This window comes from Thermomyces dupontii (genome assembly GCF_041956625.1).
Source record: "Thermomyces dupontii strain NRRL 2155 unplaced genomic scaffold VTN31scaffold_7, whole genome shotgun sequence".
In the NCBI taxonomy this organism is placed as follows: domain Eukaryota; kingdom Fungi; phylum Ascomycota; class Eurotiomycetes; order Eurotiales; family Trichocomaceae; genus Thermomyces; species Thermomyces dupontii.
In genome coordinates, this window is record NW_027192313.1 from 17,821 (window position 1) to 33,727 (window position 15,907).

The 15,907-nt window shown below is 51.3% G+C and overlaps 7 protein-coding genes across 7 annotated transcripts; 4 read left to right on the top strand and 3 right to left on the bottom strand.

The window, feature by feature from the left end:
- Positions 1-201: 201 nt before the first annotated feature.
- On the top strand, positions 202-2,510 carry VTN31DRAFT_6327 (uncharacterized protein; the record flags this gene model as incomplete). The annotated part of the gene is made up of 4 exons (XM_069406925.1): positions 202-279; positions 335-530; positions 743-954; positions 1,002-2,510. 4 exons carry the CDS (start codon positions 202-204, stop codon positions 2,508-2,510), a joined length of 1,995 nt encoding a protein of 664 aa, XP_069258502.1.
- A 1,037-nt stretch (positions 2,511-3,547) lies between these two features.
- On the bottom strand, positions 3,548-4,778 carry VTN31DRAFT_6328 (uncharacterized protein; the record flags this gene model as incomplete). The annotated part of the gene is made up of 3 exons (XM_069406926.1): positions 3,548-3,943; positions 4,008-4,245; positions 4,297-4,778. 3 exons carry the CDS (start codon positions 4,776-4,778, stop codon positions 3,548-3,550), a joined length of 1,116 nt encoding a protein of 371 aa, XP_069258503.1.
- Positions 4,779-5,708: 930 nt separating this feature from the next.
- On the top strand, positions 5,709-7,398 carry VTN31DRAFT_6329 (uncharacterized protein; the record flags this gene model as incomplete). Its single annotated transcript, XM_069406927.1, has 5 exons — positions 5,709-5,715; positions 5,987-6,038; positions 6,092-6,299; positions 6,350-6,506; positions 6,569-7,398. 5 exons carry the CDS (start codon positions 5,709-5,711, stop codon positions 7,396-7,398), a joined length of 1,254 nt encoding a protein of 417 aa, XP_069258504.1.
- Positions 7,399-9,907: 2,509 nt separating this feature from the next.
- Positions 9,908-10,411, top strand: VTN31DRAFT_6330 (uncharacterized protein; the record flags this gene model as incomplete). Its single annotated transcript, XM_069406929.1, has 1 exon — positions 9,908-10,411. One exon carries the CDS (start codon positions 9,908-9,910, stop codon positions 10,409-10,411), a length of 504 nt encoding a protein of 167 aa, XP_069258505.1.
- Positions 10,412-10,517: 106 nt separating this feature from the next.
- On the bottom strand, positions 10,518-11,549 carry VTN31DRAFT_6331 (uncharacterized protein; the record flags this gene model as incomplete). Its single annotated transcript, XM_069406930.1, has 2 exons — positions 10,518-11,493; positions 11,545-11,549. 2 exons carry the CDS (start codon positions 11,547-11,549, stop codon positions 10,518-10,520), a joined length of 981 nt encoding a protein of 326 aa, XP_069258506.1.
- A 378-nt stretch (positions 11,550-11,927) lies between these two features.
- On the top strand, positions 11,928-12,966 carry VTN31DRAFT_6332 (uncharacterized protein; the record flags this gene model as incomplete). The annotated part of the gene is made up of 2 exons (XM_069406931.1): positions 11,928-11,965; positions 12,015-12,966. 2 exons carry the CDS (start codon positions 11,928-11,930, stop codon positions 12,964-12,966), a joined length of 990 nt encoding a protein of 329 aa, XP_069258507.1.
- A 390-nt stretch (positions 12,967-13,356) lies between these two features.
- On the bottom strand, positions 13,357-14,958 carry VTN31DRAFT_6333 (uncharacterized protein; the record flags this gene model as incomplete). The annotated part of the gene is made up of 1 exon (XM_069406932.1): positions 13,357-14,958. One exon carries the CDS (start codon positions 14,956-14,958, stop codon positions 13,357-13,359), a length of 1,602 nt encoding a protein of 533 aa, XP_069258508.1.
- Positions 14,959-15,907: the final 949 nt, after the last annotated feature.

The window sequence follows — 15,907 nt, forward strand, 5'->3', positions numbered from 1 at the left end:
CGATTACCTACCAAATATCCCAAAAATATCACGCTCTAAACACAAAGGTAAGCTTAAAAATACGGAGTACTCGTAATATATGTACTGGGTAATACAAGTGTCTTGAGCTAGTCTATTTATGGTTAGCTCCCAACTCCGAACTTCAACACCGGCCGACCGCATTCGACTTTGAAGCCTCCAATTCCCGTCTTTTCAGCGGAAATGGCCCCTAATCCTGCGTCTGATGCTGACTACCTCAAGGATAGGGCCCGAAGAAGGCTATTAACGTTGCTTGAAGATGTACGTGCTCTTCAATGGAGTTTCACAAACCAACGAACGCTGACCGCTATTCCAGGTCCGAGGGAAGAAAAATTTGGTAATCAGCAAAGACCTGGCTGGTCCAGTTGGTCTCTTCGTCAAGTTCTCCGTTCTTCAGGAGTATGGTGTAGACAAAGTCTTTCTGCTGGAGAATGCGAATGTCGATAGCTCCCAGCGAAATATTGTGTTCCTTGTCCATGCCGAAAAGATCAACCAAGTGTCTGCAACTGCTGGTAAGTGTGATTTTTACATGGCCGTATATGCTCATCTATGGTCCTCTATGGCTTCTGAATGGGACAACAGTAGATCACGTGGAACGATCTCACCTACTCTACGTGATCAGTCAAGCTCCCTAGATTGATTTTGACGGCGAGCGCATCCCTATGGCGTTCTTTCGATGAATCAAGCAGAATGAGTGCCATCAGCATGCGCTAACATCAATCAGAGCAGATCAGGCGCCTACGCCAAAACAGCAATGTCGAACATGATATCTCGATTATCTGGGTGCCTCGGCGCACCCTCGTAAGCAATAAGATCCTAGAAGAGTCAGGCGTTGCTGGAGAGGTAACTGTCGGCGAATTGAATCTTCATTTCTTGCCGTTGGAGCAGGATGTTCTCTCCCTTGAGCTGGAATATGCTGTGGAGGACTTGTACTTGGTACGGCACCTTTGTTGTCAAAGTTGGCCCAAGTTGACAGCCCGCAGCACAAAGATCCAGGCCCCATCTATCTCTCCGCCAAGGCCCTGATGGATCTTCAACAACGGCACGGGTATTTCCCTCGAATCGTAGGAAAAGGCGACAATGCCCGACGACTAGCGGATCTACTCGTACGTATGCGAAAGGAAATCGAGGCAGAGCAATCGAACCTTGATAGTGGTAGCGGTGGAAAGATGCCATCATCCTCGATCGAAAATCTGATAATCATTGATCGAGATGTGGATTTTGCGACCCCCCTGATGACGCAGCTGACTTATGAAGGGCTGATCGAAGAGTTTGTTGGGATCAGGCATAATCAAGCAGATGTTGATTCTTCGATCGTTTCTCCGGTTACCCAGCCCCCTGCACAAGGATCCTCGTCAGCTGCGCAGTCCACCGCCCGGCAGGGATCAAAACGCAAAATCCAGCTGGATTCGCAAGACCCCCTATTCAATCAACTGCGCGATGCAAACTTTGCTATTGTCGGTGACATCTTGAACCGGGTTGCTCGTCGCCTGGAAAGCGATTATGAAACTCGCCACACCGCGCAAACAACAGCAGAACTGCGTGAATTTGTCAATCGTCTCCCCATCTATCAGCAGGAGCACCAGAGCTTGAAAATCCACACTAATCTTGCAGAGAACATCATGCGACGAACACGATCGGACATCTTCCGAAAAGTATTGGAAGTCCAACAAAATCATGCCGCCGGTTCTGATCCAGTCTACCAGCATGATAATGTTCATGAGCTTATCGCCCGAGATGTCCCGCTCAAGACAATTCTCCGTCTGCTCTGCCTGGAGTCCTGCATGTCGGGTGGCATCCGGCCCAAAGACTTGGAGAACTTCAAGCGCGAAATCCTTCAGGCGTACGGATATCAACAATTGATGACATTTCGTGCTCTGGAGAAGATGGAGCTTCTCTATCCGCGAGAATCGACTACGACGCTTCTGCTACCAGGCGCAGGAGCTAGCGCCAGTGCTAAAACCAACTACAGCTACCTGCGGCGGCATCTCCGGCTCGTTGTCGAGGAGGTCAGCGAGAGGGATCCAGACGATATAGCATATGTTTACAGCGGCTTTGCACCGCTCAGTGTGCGCCTTGTGCAATGTATCTTGCAGAAGCAATATGTCATGTCTCTCACCAAGGGCTCTGGCGCAGCATCATCTGCAGCGTCGCTCAACGCTGCGAGCACTTCGTCACCGGGATGGATTGGGTTTGAGGACATCGTCAAAAACGCACGCGGCGCAACCTTTAGTATCGTGCAGAAAGGCGACGAGAAGGCCACGCGCGCCCGGCAAACTCTACTGTCTGGCACCAGCGGAATGAAGACCGTATATGTGTTCTTCCTAGGTGGGATTACATTCACCGAAATTTCTGCACTACGGTTTATAGCTCGGCACGAAGCAGAGGTCAACCAGCGCAGGATCATCATTTGTACCACAGGAATAATAAGCGGCGATCGACTCATGGAGTCTGCGATGAAGCTCGGCAAGCACGATACAGCAGCGTCATGAACCCCGGGAGATGCCTCATATAACTATCCTTAATGCTAACTTTCCTGAAGGCTATTCTGCAATTGATGTCCTCTACTTGCAATCATGTTTACGGAAAGGAAATAGCCGAGTATGACGAGACTGCGCTTCTACCCTAGGTCTCCTTTCAAAGATCATGAATAGCCTCAGTCTCGTGAAAGAGTCTTCGTTGCGTACGCATGAGGATCCATTCGTGTCGAGTGGGTTGAGCAACTTTCACTTAAACAGACACCCTCAAGTTGATAGGAACCTGTAGGTACGCTATCGTTACTGCCAGGGAAGGGAGACGAAGCACTCGGCCAGGTCACCAGAGGACTTTGTCACGTCTTGCCAACGGCTTGCAACGATACAATTAACCCATACCAGTTGCGTTCCCATGTAATTCGACAAAATGTGTAGTAATAATAATAATTAATAAAAAAAAAAGACATGCAACAGCTGGGATTCGCTGGCGGTCACCCACCCAACTACTAACCAGCCGGCGTGTGGTTTAAGTACGGCTGAGCAGACGGGAAGCCCTGTTTTCCACACCCTATGGTCGCATGGAATAGCCTCTTCCAAGCAAGGGACTTTTATATACTGCGATTTTACGGATAGATACTTTAGTTATAAGTACCAAGTACAAGAGTATTAGGACTCCGTTTGTTTCCGACTGGACCAGAAAACTGAGAGAAAGTCCGCTCAGGGCTTCCTCACCTGAGGGAAACAAGTGGCTACTTAGCCCGACCCTGATCACATCTCATCGTATATCCCATGAAATACATACCATGGACTCAGAACTCACAGAAGGAATTCGCTGTCTCTGAAATACTAAGACACATACTACCTAACCATTACCGCCAACCCAAGACAGAATTGACCACAGCACGAATTAAGTCAGAACAAGGAATATAACTATCGAGTGACTGAAACTCTGCATCTCTTGATAACATGTAGGTAGGTCATACGGCATCGAAGGGACGATGAACCAGACAACAGATGAAAATCTCAGCTCTCTGTATCCACCTTCGAATGCTTCGTTAAAGCCACTGTCTTGGAAAAGGCTCAAACGCATGTTCATAGTGATGACAGCGAACGAAGTCTTCTTCACTATCCTCGGCGAACTGGTTATATTCACATGATGGTAGGAGGTGATCAGCAAGATCCTTGAGTACTTTTTGGATCGGTCGACGGTCATCAGTTTCATCTTCCATGAAAAGGTCGTCTTCATGGAGGTATGGGTCGACGTTGCGGGGTAGTTTCCCTGTATCTCGTTTGGGTTTACTCATCAATGCGTACAAAAATGCATCCAGTGGACGCTTGTTTGCATCGTTGAAGTTGTGAAGCTTGGACTGCCAAATGATTAAAGTTCTACCATCGAAATGGCCCTGGAGGATGCGGCCATGATTTGGTGCCATAATGGAGAGTAGAAGTACCTACAATGGAGTTATCCATAAGTAAGTAGATTTCATGACGGATTGAAAGTGAGAATCGTCTTACAGGAATGACCAAATGTTTCTCAAATTTCTTCGAACACAAGCGACTCTTCATCACGGCGAGAAGAGAGATGACCTCCACTCGGAAGAGACGATCGTCACATTGCGAGTTGTGGCATACGGTTATGATAACATGCGGCTTCTTGGAGTCTCTGCAGACGAAGAATTGGTTTGGTGTGCCGAGGTGTGCAACTTCAATCAACACAGTACGCATGTCATCATTCAGAACGTCGTCGTTTTCCCTGTTTATGGTCAGTGTAAGCAACCGAAAGATCGGTTAGCATCAGATATACTCTGCAATGCGCCACATGGACATGGACAACAAAGTACTCGAAACCGATTCGAAGCCCATCCGAGGTGCTGCCATAAAAGCCCAGAGAAGGTACCTCTCTATACTCTTGGCCTCGTCCAATTCAGTTCTCGAGTCAGTTTGACCATTGTTAACCGGATCACAATGTAGCTCCAGATAGTCCTGCATGTCCATTGAGACATTCTGGCCGGCAGCTATTTTGGCTCGCTGGCGACGGATCGGATGTTTAACCAGCTGCAACACCGACCATGGTTGAAAGTAGACTGCATGTCGAGTCTTGGGGCCTTCGTACGTAGTTGAGACCTCGAGATGGTAGAGAAAATGAAACTCGGGACGAATAACAAAGTCAGGGCTAGCTTTGATTGTGTTCAGGATTCTCTGAACACTCATCGCCAGCCTCGTTCTCTCCTGGTTCCACTCTTGTTTGGTTGGGGTCCTTTTCTTTATTCTCCTCTGTTTCTCCATGATAAGACTGTGATAAGGCTGTGTGGGACAAAAACTGTGCAGAAACTGGACACCAAGATGATGGAAACACAGGAGTCATGTGCATGCTCTGCAGTGAAGTGCCCTTGCACACCTGCATGTAAATGATCATCGCACCCAGACACAAATCCGCATAAGTTGAGGCAAATCCATGGATTATGTTCACCAGGCTCTGCGTTGTTCCGAGTAATGGATTGTTCATCAGAGCGACGGATTGGATTTATAGAAGGTCTATGTCTAGATTGACCAGAGTCCAGATCGATTCGATACTGCCAAATGCAACAGAGCATGTCAAGCAAATTGATGTTGAGTCGTTAGGTTGGTTACGCACTTGTAAGTTCTCCAGCCCCTGTTTTACCAACGTACGAGTAGGTATTCATAACCTACCGTTTAATCTAATACTGAGTACGAGTACGAAAGTAAGTATACGAGTACACAGTATCTACCCGTGCGGAGTACTCCGTACTCGTACTGAAAGTCTGAAACACTTCGTACGGTTCTGGACATTCTGCCAAGAGTATCATCAAAGGTCACCATCCCTAATCAGGCTAGACCTACTCGTATTTTTAGGTACCGTTGGTGCCTGATCCCCGAGGTGTCGTTGCGCCACAGCCGCACAGCCCCTCTCTGGCTTCATCTGCAGCGTGAATATCAAACAAACCCAGGAGCCAGAACGTCGGTAAACTGAACGATGTGTACTATTTATCGGTGACCCTGATCTCATTTTCTTGGCTCTAGACTGCAATCCATGACTTGATTCCCAGAATCTTTTTACCTTCGCATTTCATACCATCGTCTCTGCCAGTACAAGTTCTCAATTCCTCCAGATCGTGACGCCGCCCGCGGGGTTTCCCTCCCACTGGTCTCCTTATCGAATTTTATAAACCCCTCAACCACGAGTAAACAATCGCCATGAGTTGTGAGTCATCTCCGATGTTCTCAGCATGAACTTCACTGTCTACAATTGATTGCACCCAATGGAGCTTCCAATGCCTTTCGGGCTCCTGGAAGAGGCCTTGATCCGGGTGAAGTCCTGGTCGGCACTGATCTCCTGGTGCTGGCTTTCGTTGGCGTCGTGACTGCTTGCGAAGTACTCAGGGTTACTCGGCTCCATGGTCGGGCGTTCATTACGAGGCGCCGATCTCTATTCTTGTATGAAGGTAAAAGCTGACCTGAACACCTGGCTGTAGTTTCGAATATGCTTCACAAGCTGCAGTGGCAGCCCGATAGTTACCAGAAAAAGTACGGATCTACTGTTCATTTCACCGAGCGTAACACTTATCACTCTACTATAGGTCTCAGTACAAGTTCGGGCGGACGTTGGGTGCGGGTACATATGGTATCGTTCGGGAAGCCGAATGCCCCGCTGGGAAAGTGGCCGTCAAGATAATTCTCAAGCGGAATGTACGCGGCAATGAGCAAATGGTGTATGATGAACTCGAGTTGCTTCAAAAACTCAACCATCCAAACATCGTTCGATTCCATGATTGGTTCGAGTCGAGGGTACGGGAATATCCATTGATACTTTTAGCGTTGGCTGAGACAGACCACAGGACAAATACTACATCGTTACGGAACTGGCCACTGGGGGGGAGCTCTTTGATCGCATCTGCGAGTACGGAAAGTTCACCGAAAAGGATGCTTCTCAGACAATCAAACAGATCCTGGGTGCAGTGCACTACCTCCACGAGCGAAACATTGTCCATCGCGGTAGGATATTCACTATGCTGTGCTTCGCAAGAGGGCTAGACGCTAACAGCTAAAAAAATAAGATTTGAAACCAGAGAATCTTCTGTACCTAACTCCTGAGCCAAATTCGCCGCTCGTCCTCGCGGACTTTGGTATTGCCAAGATGCTGGAGAGTCCGTCTGACGTCCTCACTTCTATGGCAGGATCCTTTGGGTACGCGGCGCCAGAGGTGATGCTCAAGCAGGGTCATGGGAAGGCAGTTGACATGTGGTCTATGGGCGTGATTACCTATACTCTCCTTTGCGGCTATTCGCCATTCCGGTCAGAGAACCTGCCGGATCTGATCGAAGAGTGTCGCCAGGGAAGAATTATCTTCCATGAGCGATACTGGAAGGACGTGTCTCAAGACGCAAAGGACTTCATCATGACCCTGCTGCAGCCAGACCCGTCACAACGGGCCACCGCGGAGGAGGCATTGCAACATCGCTGGCTGAAGGGCGACACTGCTACAGACCACAACCTCCTGCCGGAGATCAAGGCGTACATCGCCCGTGCTCGTCTCCGCCGCGGTATCGAGATCATCAAACTGTCGAACCGCATCAAGGCGCTCAAGGCGCAGGCGGAAGAGGAGGAGGACATTCCCGATGGAGAGGATGTGGAGGATGCCAACCAGGCAGCTATCGAAGCGAATCAAACGTCGCCGTTCCCTTCCTTGTCAGTGCCGGACACTGGAGAGAACAAGGAAGGCGGCGATTCGCCAGTGCAGGGTACCAAGAAGCGCAGTTTGAGCAGAGCCGCTCGTGGAGCTATCTTCCGGGAGGTCGTACTCGCCAAAGTTCGGGAGATGAAGGAACAGGAGCAGGTGGAAAAGGTCGAACGCGAGGCACTTGCCAAGGCAGAAGCCAACCAGTGATCTTGATTGCCCAAGATCATTGAACCATCAATCTTTGTCTGTGAGTCTGTTCGGGATTGGTGTTTATATATCCCAATGATATCCCATGTTTTTTTTTGGCAGATAGGCGGGTTTGATGAAATGCAATGTCATTCTATTCCTGGGCCATGAGACCCGTTCCATTAGATTAAGACCTGTGCCATACACATGCATCCATTGTCTTCAGCTAAGTATCACTGGTGATTTACTACGTGGATGATGTACATGGAACAGGTTGTGACTCCATCATCCCAAGGCGGGGCCCAACACATACCGTACCGTATGAAGCGGTCAACGACTCGAAATGAGGCCCCGTACCCGTACCCAACTCCCGCGAGCTGATTTGAATGGAACCAGCCGCGATGTTCGACCACCCAAGAGAGTGAATCTGTGACGTCAAAATGGGTATTCGGTGTCAAATACGAACTTAACGGGACCATCGATCGCTCAAGGCGAGACTTGTTGCATGAGGCTTCAGCAAAATGCTGGAATTGACTCTAGTTAGACATTTGCACCAATGATGTGTGCCGACGCACCCCGTTTCCTTTTGGCACTGATCGCTCTCGAGGACTTGGAGGCGGAACAAATTGACGTTAACAATGCAGTTGCAGAAGCTTGAATTTAGGAGACGATCCACGTGAAAACACCCCAGGATTTGACGTACCAAAGTTCATATCTGGTCGCTGGAACAAAGCCTCAACGGATTGAAGCAAGCGGCCAGGGACTGGTAGGCCTAAAACCTCTACACATCAACCCGACGCGGACTGGGTTTTAGCGTCTCGCAAGCGAATCTTGTGCCTTTCACAACAATTTGGGCGTGATGATCGGACTCTACGTCGACGATATATTCATTTCTGTGTAAAAGAGAGAAGAAATTCAACAAATTCCAAGAAGCATTCGGAGCGACACTCAAGATCAAAGACCCCTTCGAGATTGTTCGGGTTCTTGATATACGCATTGAACGCGATCTGAAAACTGTACTGCATTGGTCAGACCGCGTACATCAAGCAGCCGATGAAACAATTGCAAATGACCACCATGGTTTTCATGCTTGGAGGCGGACCAAGATCCCGGAAGCGCCGGAAACAGAGCACAGTTGCAACACCCACAACTGAGGCAGAATCTCCTGCAGCAGCAAGATACGCACATCGAGTCGAGCAATTCCTGCAGATCCAGGCCTCGCAAGATATATTGGACGCATCACTTAAGGCAAAAGATCGATGAAAATCTACATTGATATCAAGAGCGCAAGAGAAAACCACGAATCGATGATTGAAGCATATTGATGTCGCATACTTCTTCCTCAAGGACATTGAGAGAACAAGAGTCAACAATTGCCAGCATCTCCTCAAGCTCCCCGGCTGCAGAAGGTCCAACTAAGCCGCTACCTACATATTCAAAGCTAAGTTCGAGCAAGTATGACACATGATGAGATTGCTCTTCTGACGTGGTGATGGAACCTAAGGCGAGACAATTCGGTGCAATAGTGATCCTCTGGTGATTCCTTTACGGAGAATCTCGCTCAATGGGGACCTTGATACTTTACCCCCTCCTTGTCACAGGTAAGCCTTACAACCCTCGACCTACATGTGATGTATCCAAGGATAACCCATATCACCAATCAGACAAGAGAGAACGTGACAAGAAGCGCATGTAACCCAGTCGGAACCTCAAAAATCTCCCTTACAGTGTTGACAATGGGTGTGAAGAGCCTTATGATGGCTGATCCTCATTCAGATTTCATATGGGCGATGCTGGCGAATCAGTGAGGCCTGTTTTTGGTTTTTTTAGAACAAAAGAAAAGGGAGCCCACATAGACTATATCGCCTTGCTTGGCCTATTCCTGATGTTTGGATGTTTGGAAACTCCTGAGGATCCTTGTGACGTCCAGAGTCTCATGGACGGAACCAATCTCGCCATGAACTGCCGTCTGGAGTTCTTCTTCATTCTGCTGGTTGGTCTGAGCACTGCGCAGTTCCTCGTGCCTGCCGAACACTATGGAATTCCCAGCAATGCAACTGACATCTACGTCATTGACTCTGGCGTCTTTCCGCTTGAAAACGACCTACAAATCTGACAACGGCCACGATGTGAAAACCCCGGGTATTATATGTGCTCTCGTAAGAATAGTTCTCAGATCCTGAATTTCGCCCATTAGCAAACTAAATCAGGGCGTATGTGCAGACCGTCGCGCTTGTTGCGCTCCACACAACTCCTGCTGCTCTCATTTCTTAGGGTGCTGTCCGGGTAGAACCTTGTGTTGCGACAACCGCAAATTCTGCTGTGCGCCAGGGCAGAAGTGTTGCAGAGATCGCGGCTGTTGCCCTGAAGATCTCATCTGCTGCTCCGGGTGTCGATTATTGCTGTCCGCCTGGATCGAACTGCTGCAAAGGTGGCGGCTTGCGTCCGTCCTGGTGGTGAAAGTTGCGGCGGCAGGCATTCAATTATGTCCGCCTGGGAGCCGATGTCGAAGATCCGGCTCGAAGTGAAAATGCGAGACGGATTGTCCGGGCCGGTGACTACTTACACCACGACCATACCTAACGCGAACACGGACCCGAACGCGGACCTTCACGGTCACTTTTCAACCATGGCGCCGGACGAGGAAGAAGAACAGTCCGAGTTCAGCTGCTTTCCGCTGACTGTGACGAACGATCTCGGCGACACGTTGGACCTTGGTGAAGACTGCGCGATTCACTGGTCGCCTGCATCGCCGAGCACGACAACGACCACCTTTACGGTATATACAACGGTGATAACCACAAGGTCGGTGACGCGCATTGTAGAAGAGGAGTCACGGCCTCTAGGATTTTCTTGTTCTCCCATGACAGTGACCGATGATTCTGGAGATCAGTTGACTCTTGACGAACAATGCAATCTTTATATTTCATCGGGAGAAGAGTCAGGAACTTCGGTCATTATGCTTGGAGAAGATTCGATCAAGCTGTCTGCGGTGGCATTGGGAAGCATGTTTGCCTTTCTCCTGTCACTGTGATACCGTGGGGTACTATCGTAATCAAGTTAGAATACGCCATGAAATTCTGACTGTCTTGGACCTTTTCTCTCTGCTTCGTACAAAACCTACAAAGGCACGATCTCAATCAAGTCGCCGAGCCCTTGAACGTAACACTGTTTAGATCATCTACATTCAAAACGTCAACGCCTTCCTTCTCGAGGATGCTCATAATATGGTCTCGTAGCCTGCGTGGCCAGCTCGGGATCCCCCAGTACCGCACTTTGAGACCGCGGCGGTGGGCACTGTTGATCTGGGCGCGGATGCGCTCCAGCTGCCACGACATGATGGGAAACAGCCACGGGAAGCCGACGGACTTTTTGTACGAGGCTGACGCGTAGTAGCTGTTTGTTGGATTATATGCTTCACGTGTAGTGATGATGTGCTGGGGAGGATTCCGAAAAGCAGGCATTGGAGAGAGCGGCGGCCCTTTGTGGTCTATCCTAGCCAGTGGCGCATCATAGAAGATGTCTCGATACGTAGTGTTGGAGGTGAGGCTGTCGAATGGCGCATTGCCAGAGACCACGACCACGACAGGCCTCGCAACAATTTCCGCGCCGTTGTAGTAGGTCAGATACCCACGGTCACGTAGCGGTGAGAGCTGCGAAACTACATACGGCCATGTTTCCGCACCGTCGCTCTTGAAGTCGATCAGCAGCGCCAGGGGCTGGTCTGGACGAGTATCGAAGATGCCTCGTGGGGATGTATTGGGATAGTACTTGGAGGCAGGGTTCTTGCTGTCCAATAGTTCCACGATGGGATCAATGTACAAGCCGCGCAGAGTACGATCGGGTTCGATCTCGGACCGTGCGTGGGCAACGTAGAGCTCGTTATCGATCAACCAAACGTCTGCCTCAATGCTGATGCAGCCGGATGTAATGGCCGAGAAGAAAGGTATCGGACGCCAGTAATCGTTATGAGAATGACATGCCGCTGGTATCACGTCCTTGAGACTCGCGTCTCCTTGAGGAAGGGTTGCCGAGCTTCTCCAGATTCGCTCGACGTCATCGGGGAAGAAAGATATGGCGACACCGCAAAGCAGGATCACGAACTGAATGACACCACTGTTGTCGTAAGTAAACGTGAACACTGAAGCAGAGACAGTGCACACTCACAGCATTGCAGGCGTAGCACAATGACCTAGGCACGAGTGGAGAGTCTATGTATATAAACGAACCATCGAATGATGACCCGAGCTATCCCACCGCCAGTCTACCTCAAAGCACAATAGGAGTGAAACTTTTGTGCCATCCTCCCAAAGAATCTGGCACTCTTGCTGGTCTACCGGGTGAGGTAAATGGAGGGTTCACTGACATGGTTCTAGAGTCGAGTGATCAAAATCCATCCGTTACGAACGCCAGTTGTCGGAATTATTTTGTACGTACATGCCTACTTGATATGGAAGGCGGTCAATTTATCGTTATCAAGATAAAAATTCCACTTGAAGCAGAACGAGAACAGCAGAACAACAACTCCGAAGGACCAAAACACATTCAAAATGCCTCACAAGCACAAGCGGCGCCGAAAAGACGAAAAGTGTGTATTCTGTTCTTCATTGCAATGGACCAGTTGCTGATTGACAAAGGACATACGATCTTCCACCCACCGTCGTCGCAAAGCCGCTGCCCCCGCGAGCTCCGACGAGTGACAACAGCTCGAAGAAAAAGAAACAGAAGAAAACAAAGCCTTACGACGAGAAATATATCAAACCTTCTTCGCTGGTGGATGACACTCCGAAAGAATTCGCTCGCTTGATGCAATGGCAGAAAACTGGGAAGATATCCTCGGGCTTGGATGATCCTGATGTGAACAACAAACGTGGGAAGAAGAGGAAACGGGGCGAAAAGGATGACGACGGTGGAAAGGATGAAGAGCAACCGGTCTTGAAAATCATGCCAGGGGAGAAATTGTCGGACTTTGCGGCCCGCGTGGATCAGGCGCTCCCGCTATCGGGAATGAAGAGATCGCAGCGATCAGCCGCGTCCAAGGAGTTTGCTGATATCCGGGAAGGGCGGATTACAAAACATGAGAAAAAGCTCAAGAAGCTACAAAAACAATGGCGTGAGGAGGAAGCGCGGCTCCGAGAGAAAGAGGCCGAAGAACGCGACCTGAAGGAAACAGAAGAGCAAGAAATAGAAGACATGTGGAGGAAGTGGGGGATCGATCCCAAGACCGGCAAGGCGCCGAAGAAGAAGAAAAACAAATCAGGCGTCCAAGGTAAGGGAAAACACCGCGACCATCAGGAGGAGAACGATACCGACAATATTGATGACGGAGACGATGACGACCCATGGGCGAAACTTCAAGAGCGCGATCGCGCGGCAAAGGCCAATCCGTTTGAGGTGGCGCACGCGCCTCCACAGGCACTACCGAAACCGCGAGAAGTGTTCAAAGTGCGCCGGGGTGCTGGTGTTGACGTGGCGAATGTTCCGTCGGCGGCGGGCAGCTTGAGACGAAGAGAAGAACTGGCGGAGGAGCGGAAGAGTGTGGTTGAACAATACCGACGACTCATGGCGGAGAAAAGGCAGTCAGGTTGACCGATCGCACCCGGGAGTTTGACGAGTCTAGTCGTGATTGGGTCATTGGGCGCATCACTGCCCTCCGAGTACGCACCGTGCTACCGTGCCGAATAGGAAGAAGCATTCCCACATGAACACTGCCTGGATCCGGTGAACAAGTGGGAATGGAATGCCTTTCTAGACCAGGCGGTCAACGAGGACCTTGGAGGTTCTCTCTAACCAGCATCAAGCCATGGGGCGATCATCCATTGTGTACATAATCAAAGGGTAGATAAGCTACATTTTCTTGACCGAGCGATTTCAATCGCAATAGTCAGAACTTGACCTGGCTACCTAACTTAGTTTCGTACCAGGAAGAGAGTGAACAATGCGAAGGTTAACCGGTAAACTCGCTGAAAAGCTCGGTCGTCAAGCAGCAAACACTCTCTTCCCGGCAAACCATGTTTCCCGCACACGAGCCTGCAGGAGCCGCTCGGGTGACCAGTCCATATCGACAATGACAAAATCCGCCTTGAGCCCCTGTCGGAGACGCCCCGTGATGCTATCCGCAAAGCACGCGTAAGCCGCGCCTGCCGTGGCGGCTGTCATGGCTGCGACCAAGGGCAGCGCAAAGTTCGGATTCACCGTTTCCCGGGAGTCGGGCTGTCTGGCGGACCGCCGCGTCGTGGCAATGTAGACATTCGGCAGCGGGTTGAAAGGCGCAGTGGGTGAGTCGGAGCCTAGCGCCAGAGGCGCGCCACCGTCAAGGAAGTCCTTGTAGGCGAATGCGCGGCGGCAACGCTCCGTGCCGATGAGGGTCGGCCAGGCGCGTAGGACGTCCGGGTCTGAATGGACGGGCTGCACGGAGGCGGTGACGCCCAGCTGCCCAAGGCGCCGGGCGTCTTCGGCGGTGGTCATCTCCAGGTGTTCGATGCGGTGGCGTCCATCGCGCGATCCGTATTGTTCGAGAACATCCAGCGCGGTTCGCACGGTGGCGTCGCCAATGGCGTGCAGTGCGCACTGGAGGCCCGCTTGCACGGCGCGCTGGACTACCGGGGCGAGTTTGGATGCGGGCCAGAGCGGCTCGCACGAAGTGCCGTTGTGTGAATAGGGTTCCAGCAGTGCGGCGGTGCAGGCGTCAATGACGCCATCGCAGATGACCTTGATGCCTGCGATGCGGAGATCCGGAGACGTGAACAGGTTGTACTCCTTGTGCAGCGCGATGGCGCGGTCGACCTGGGCCAGATTGGCGGCTTCATCCTCGGAAGGCACGACCAGCCAGTGAGCGGCGATGCGGATAGGCAACTTCTCGCGCTGTCGGAGCTCCAACAAGGCGTCCCATGCATTCTCGTCCATGGCCATGTCCACCAGGCCCGTGTAACCGTGGGCGGTGTACTCCGCGATGGCGGCACGTAGGGCCTTCAATTTGTCCTCGCGCGAGGCCACTCGGGCGAGATGTGGCCAGACCATCGAGAAGACGGCCGCCTCGTTCAACAAGCCCGATGGTTTGCCCTGCGCATCGCGGATGATAGCGCCGCCTGCAGGGTCTGACTTGCCCTCCACGGCGAGCTCTCGCAGGGCGGCGGAATTGCACCAGACCGAATGAAGGTCTTTGGCATCAATGAAGATCGGGCGCGGGTCGATGTCATCGAGCATCGAAGCCAGCGCCTTGTTGTCCGTCATGGTTTGCATCCAGCCCTTGCACAGAATTCGCGGCACGTCCGGATGTTGGCGCGCATATTCTTTGATACGGGCGCGAATATCGTCCAGGTTCCGGCATCCATCCAGCTCGAGCCTCTGCAGCGATTGCCCGAGTTGCAAGAGATGCATATGACCGTCGATAAAGCCCGGCAAGACATAGCGCTGCTGAACGTCGTGCACCGTGGCACCCGCCGCTTTGGCTTCCACAACCACGGCGTCCGTTTCCTGGCCCACGTGCACGATGGTGTCTCCTTCTACCACCATGCAGTCTTGGAAACCGGCCTCACCCGACCCGGCGAAGAAGCGGCCATTGGTGAAGATGGTCGCCATAGCGGAAATGCAGTCTTGTCGCCCTCTCGGACGACACAACGCGGGGGCGTCTGCGGGGATCAGTGTATCGTTTCTACGCCTACAACTTGGTCGTACAGTGCCCGTATGGTACGGGATCCGAGGTGTTATATTGTCCCGAGGCTGTAAGGTCGATGTACTCGTCAGGAGCGACGGCAAACCTGTTGGTCAAGCCTCCAAGCCTTCTCGGGACTGCAGATGGGACGCCGTGCTGGGCTCCGCGACTGTGGTATTAGGGCAAACAATGTGGGCATTGCTGGAGCCCACGTGACTTTACCTCTCATTTGGCATGAGAGCTAGTCAGTGGATCCTCAGGCAGAGATGTGAGTGTGGCTATTGGAGCGAGGTGTGTACGAATTGGGGAATGGGGTTCAGTGGGGCTCACGTGTATAACGGGCCTTAGCTGAAGTCTCCAAGGCGAAGAATACGTCCTCTCATAACCTAGGTTAATTAAGGAACTGAACCCATGGGCAGGGAGTGACGGAGTGTTGGAGTGCGACGAACCACGGGACAATGGAGAGTTGATTGATGCTCAAGCCATCGTTACCTTCATCGAAATGACCTGCATTTATTTCATCCGTTGGTGCTGTACGAGTCAGACCACATTCGTCAAGGGGCGAGTCGCTCATGCTCGGCGTTGCGTCTGAAGCGAGCTCCATTTCAAGCGTTCTTTCTCCCCGACGGATAGAAAGTAGTTTTCTTTGGCCGTCCAGCGCTTCATTAGGCTCACTCCAGCTTGTCCCTTCCACCTCCAGATTGTTGAGGGCTCCAGGCGGCTCCCGCTTCTCGGACGGCTTGTCCATGACTCCATAGTCCATACATACTCTGCTCCCCTCTCGGAACCCGGGTGATGCCTTGAAAGGCTGAAACAGATTGTCCGCCGGAAAATAGACCGAAAGCGGCGTAGCCCAATGGGTCTCTCCACTGCTGA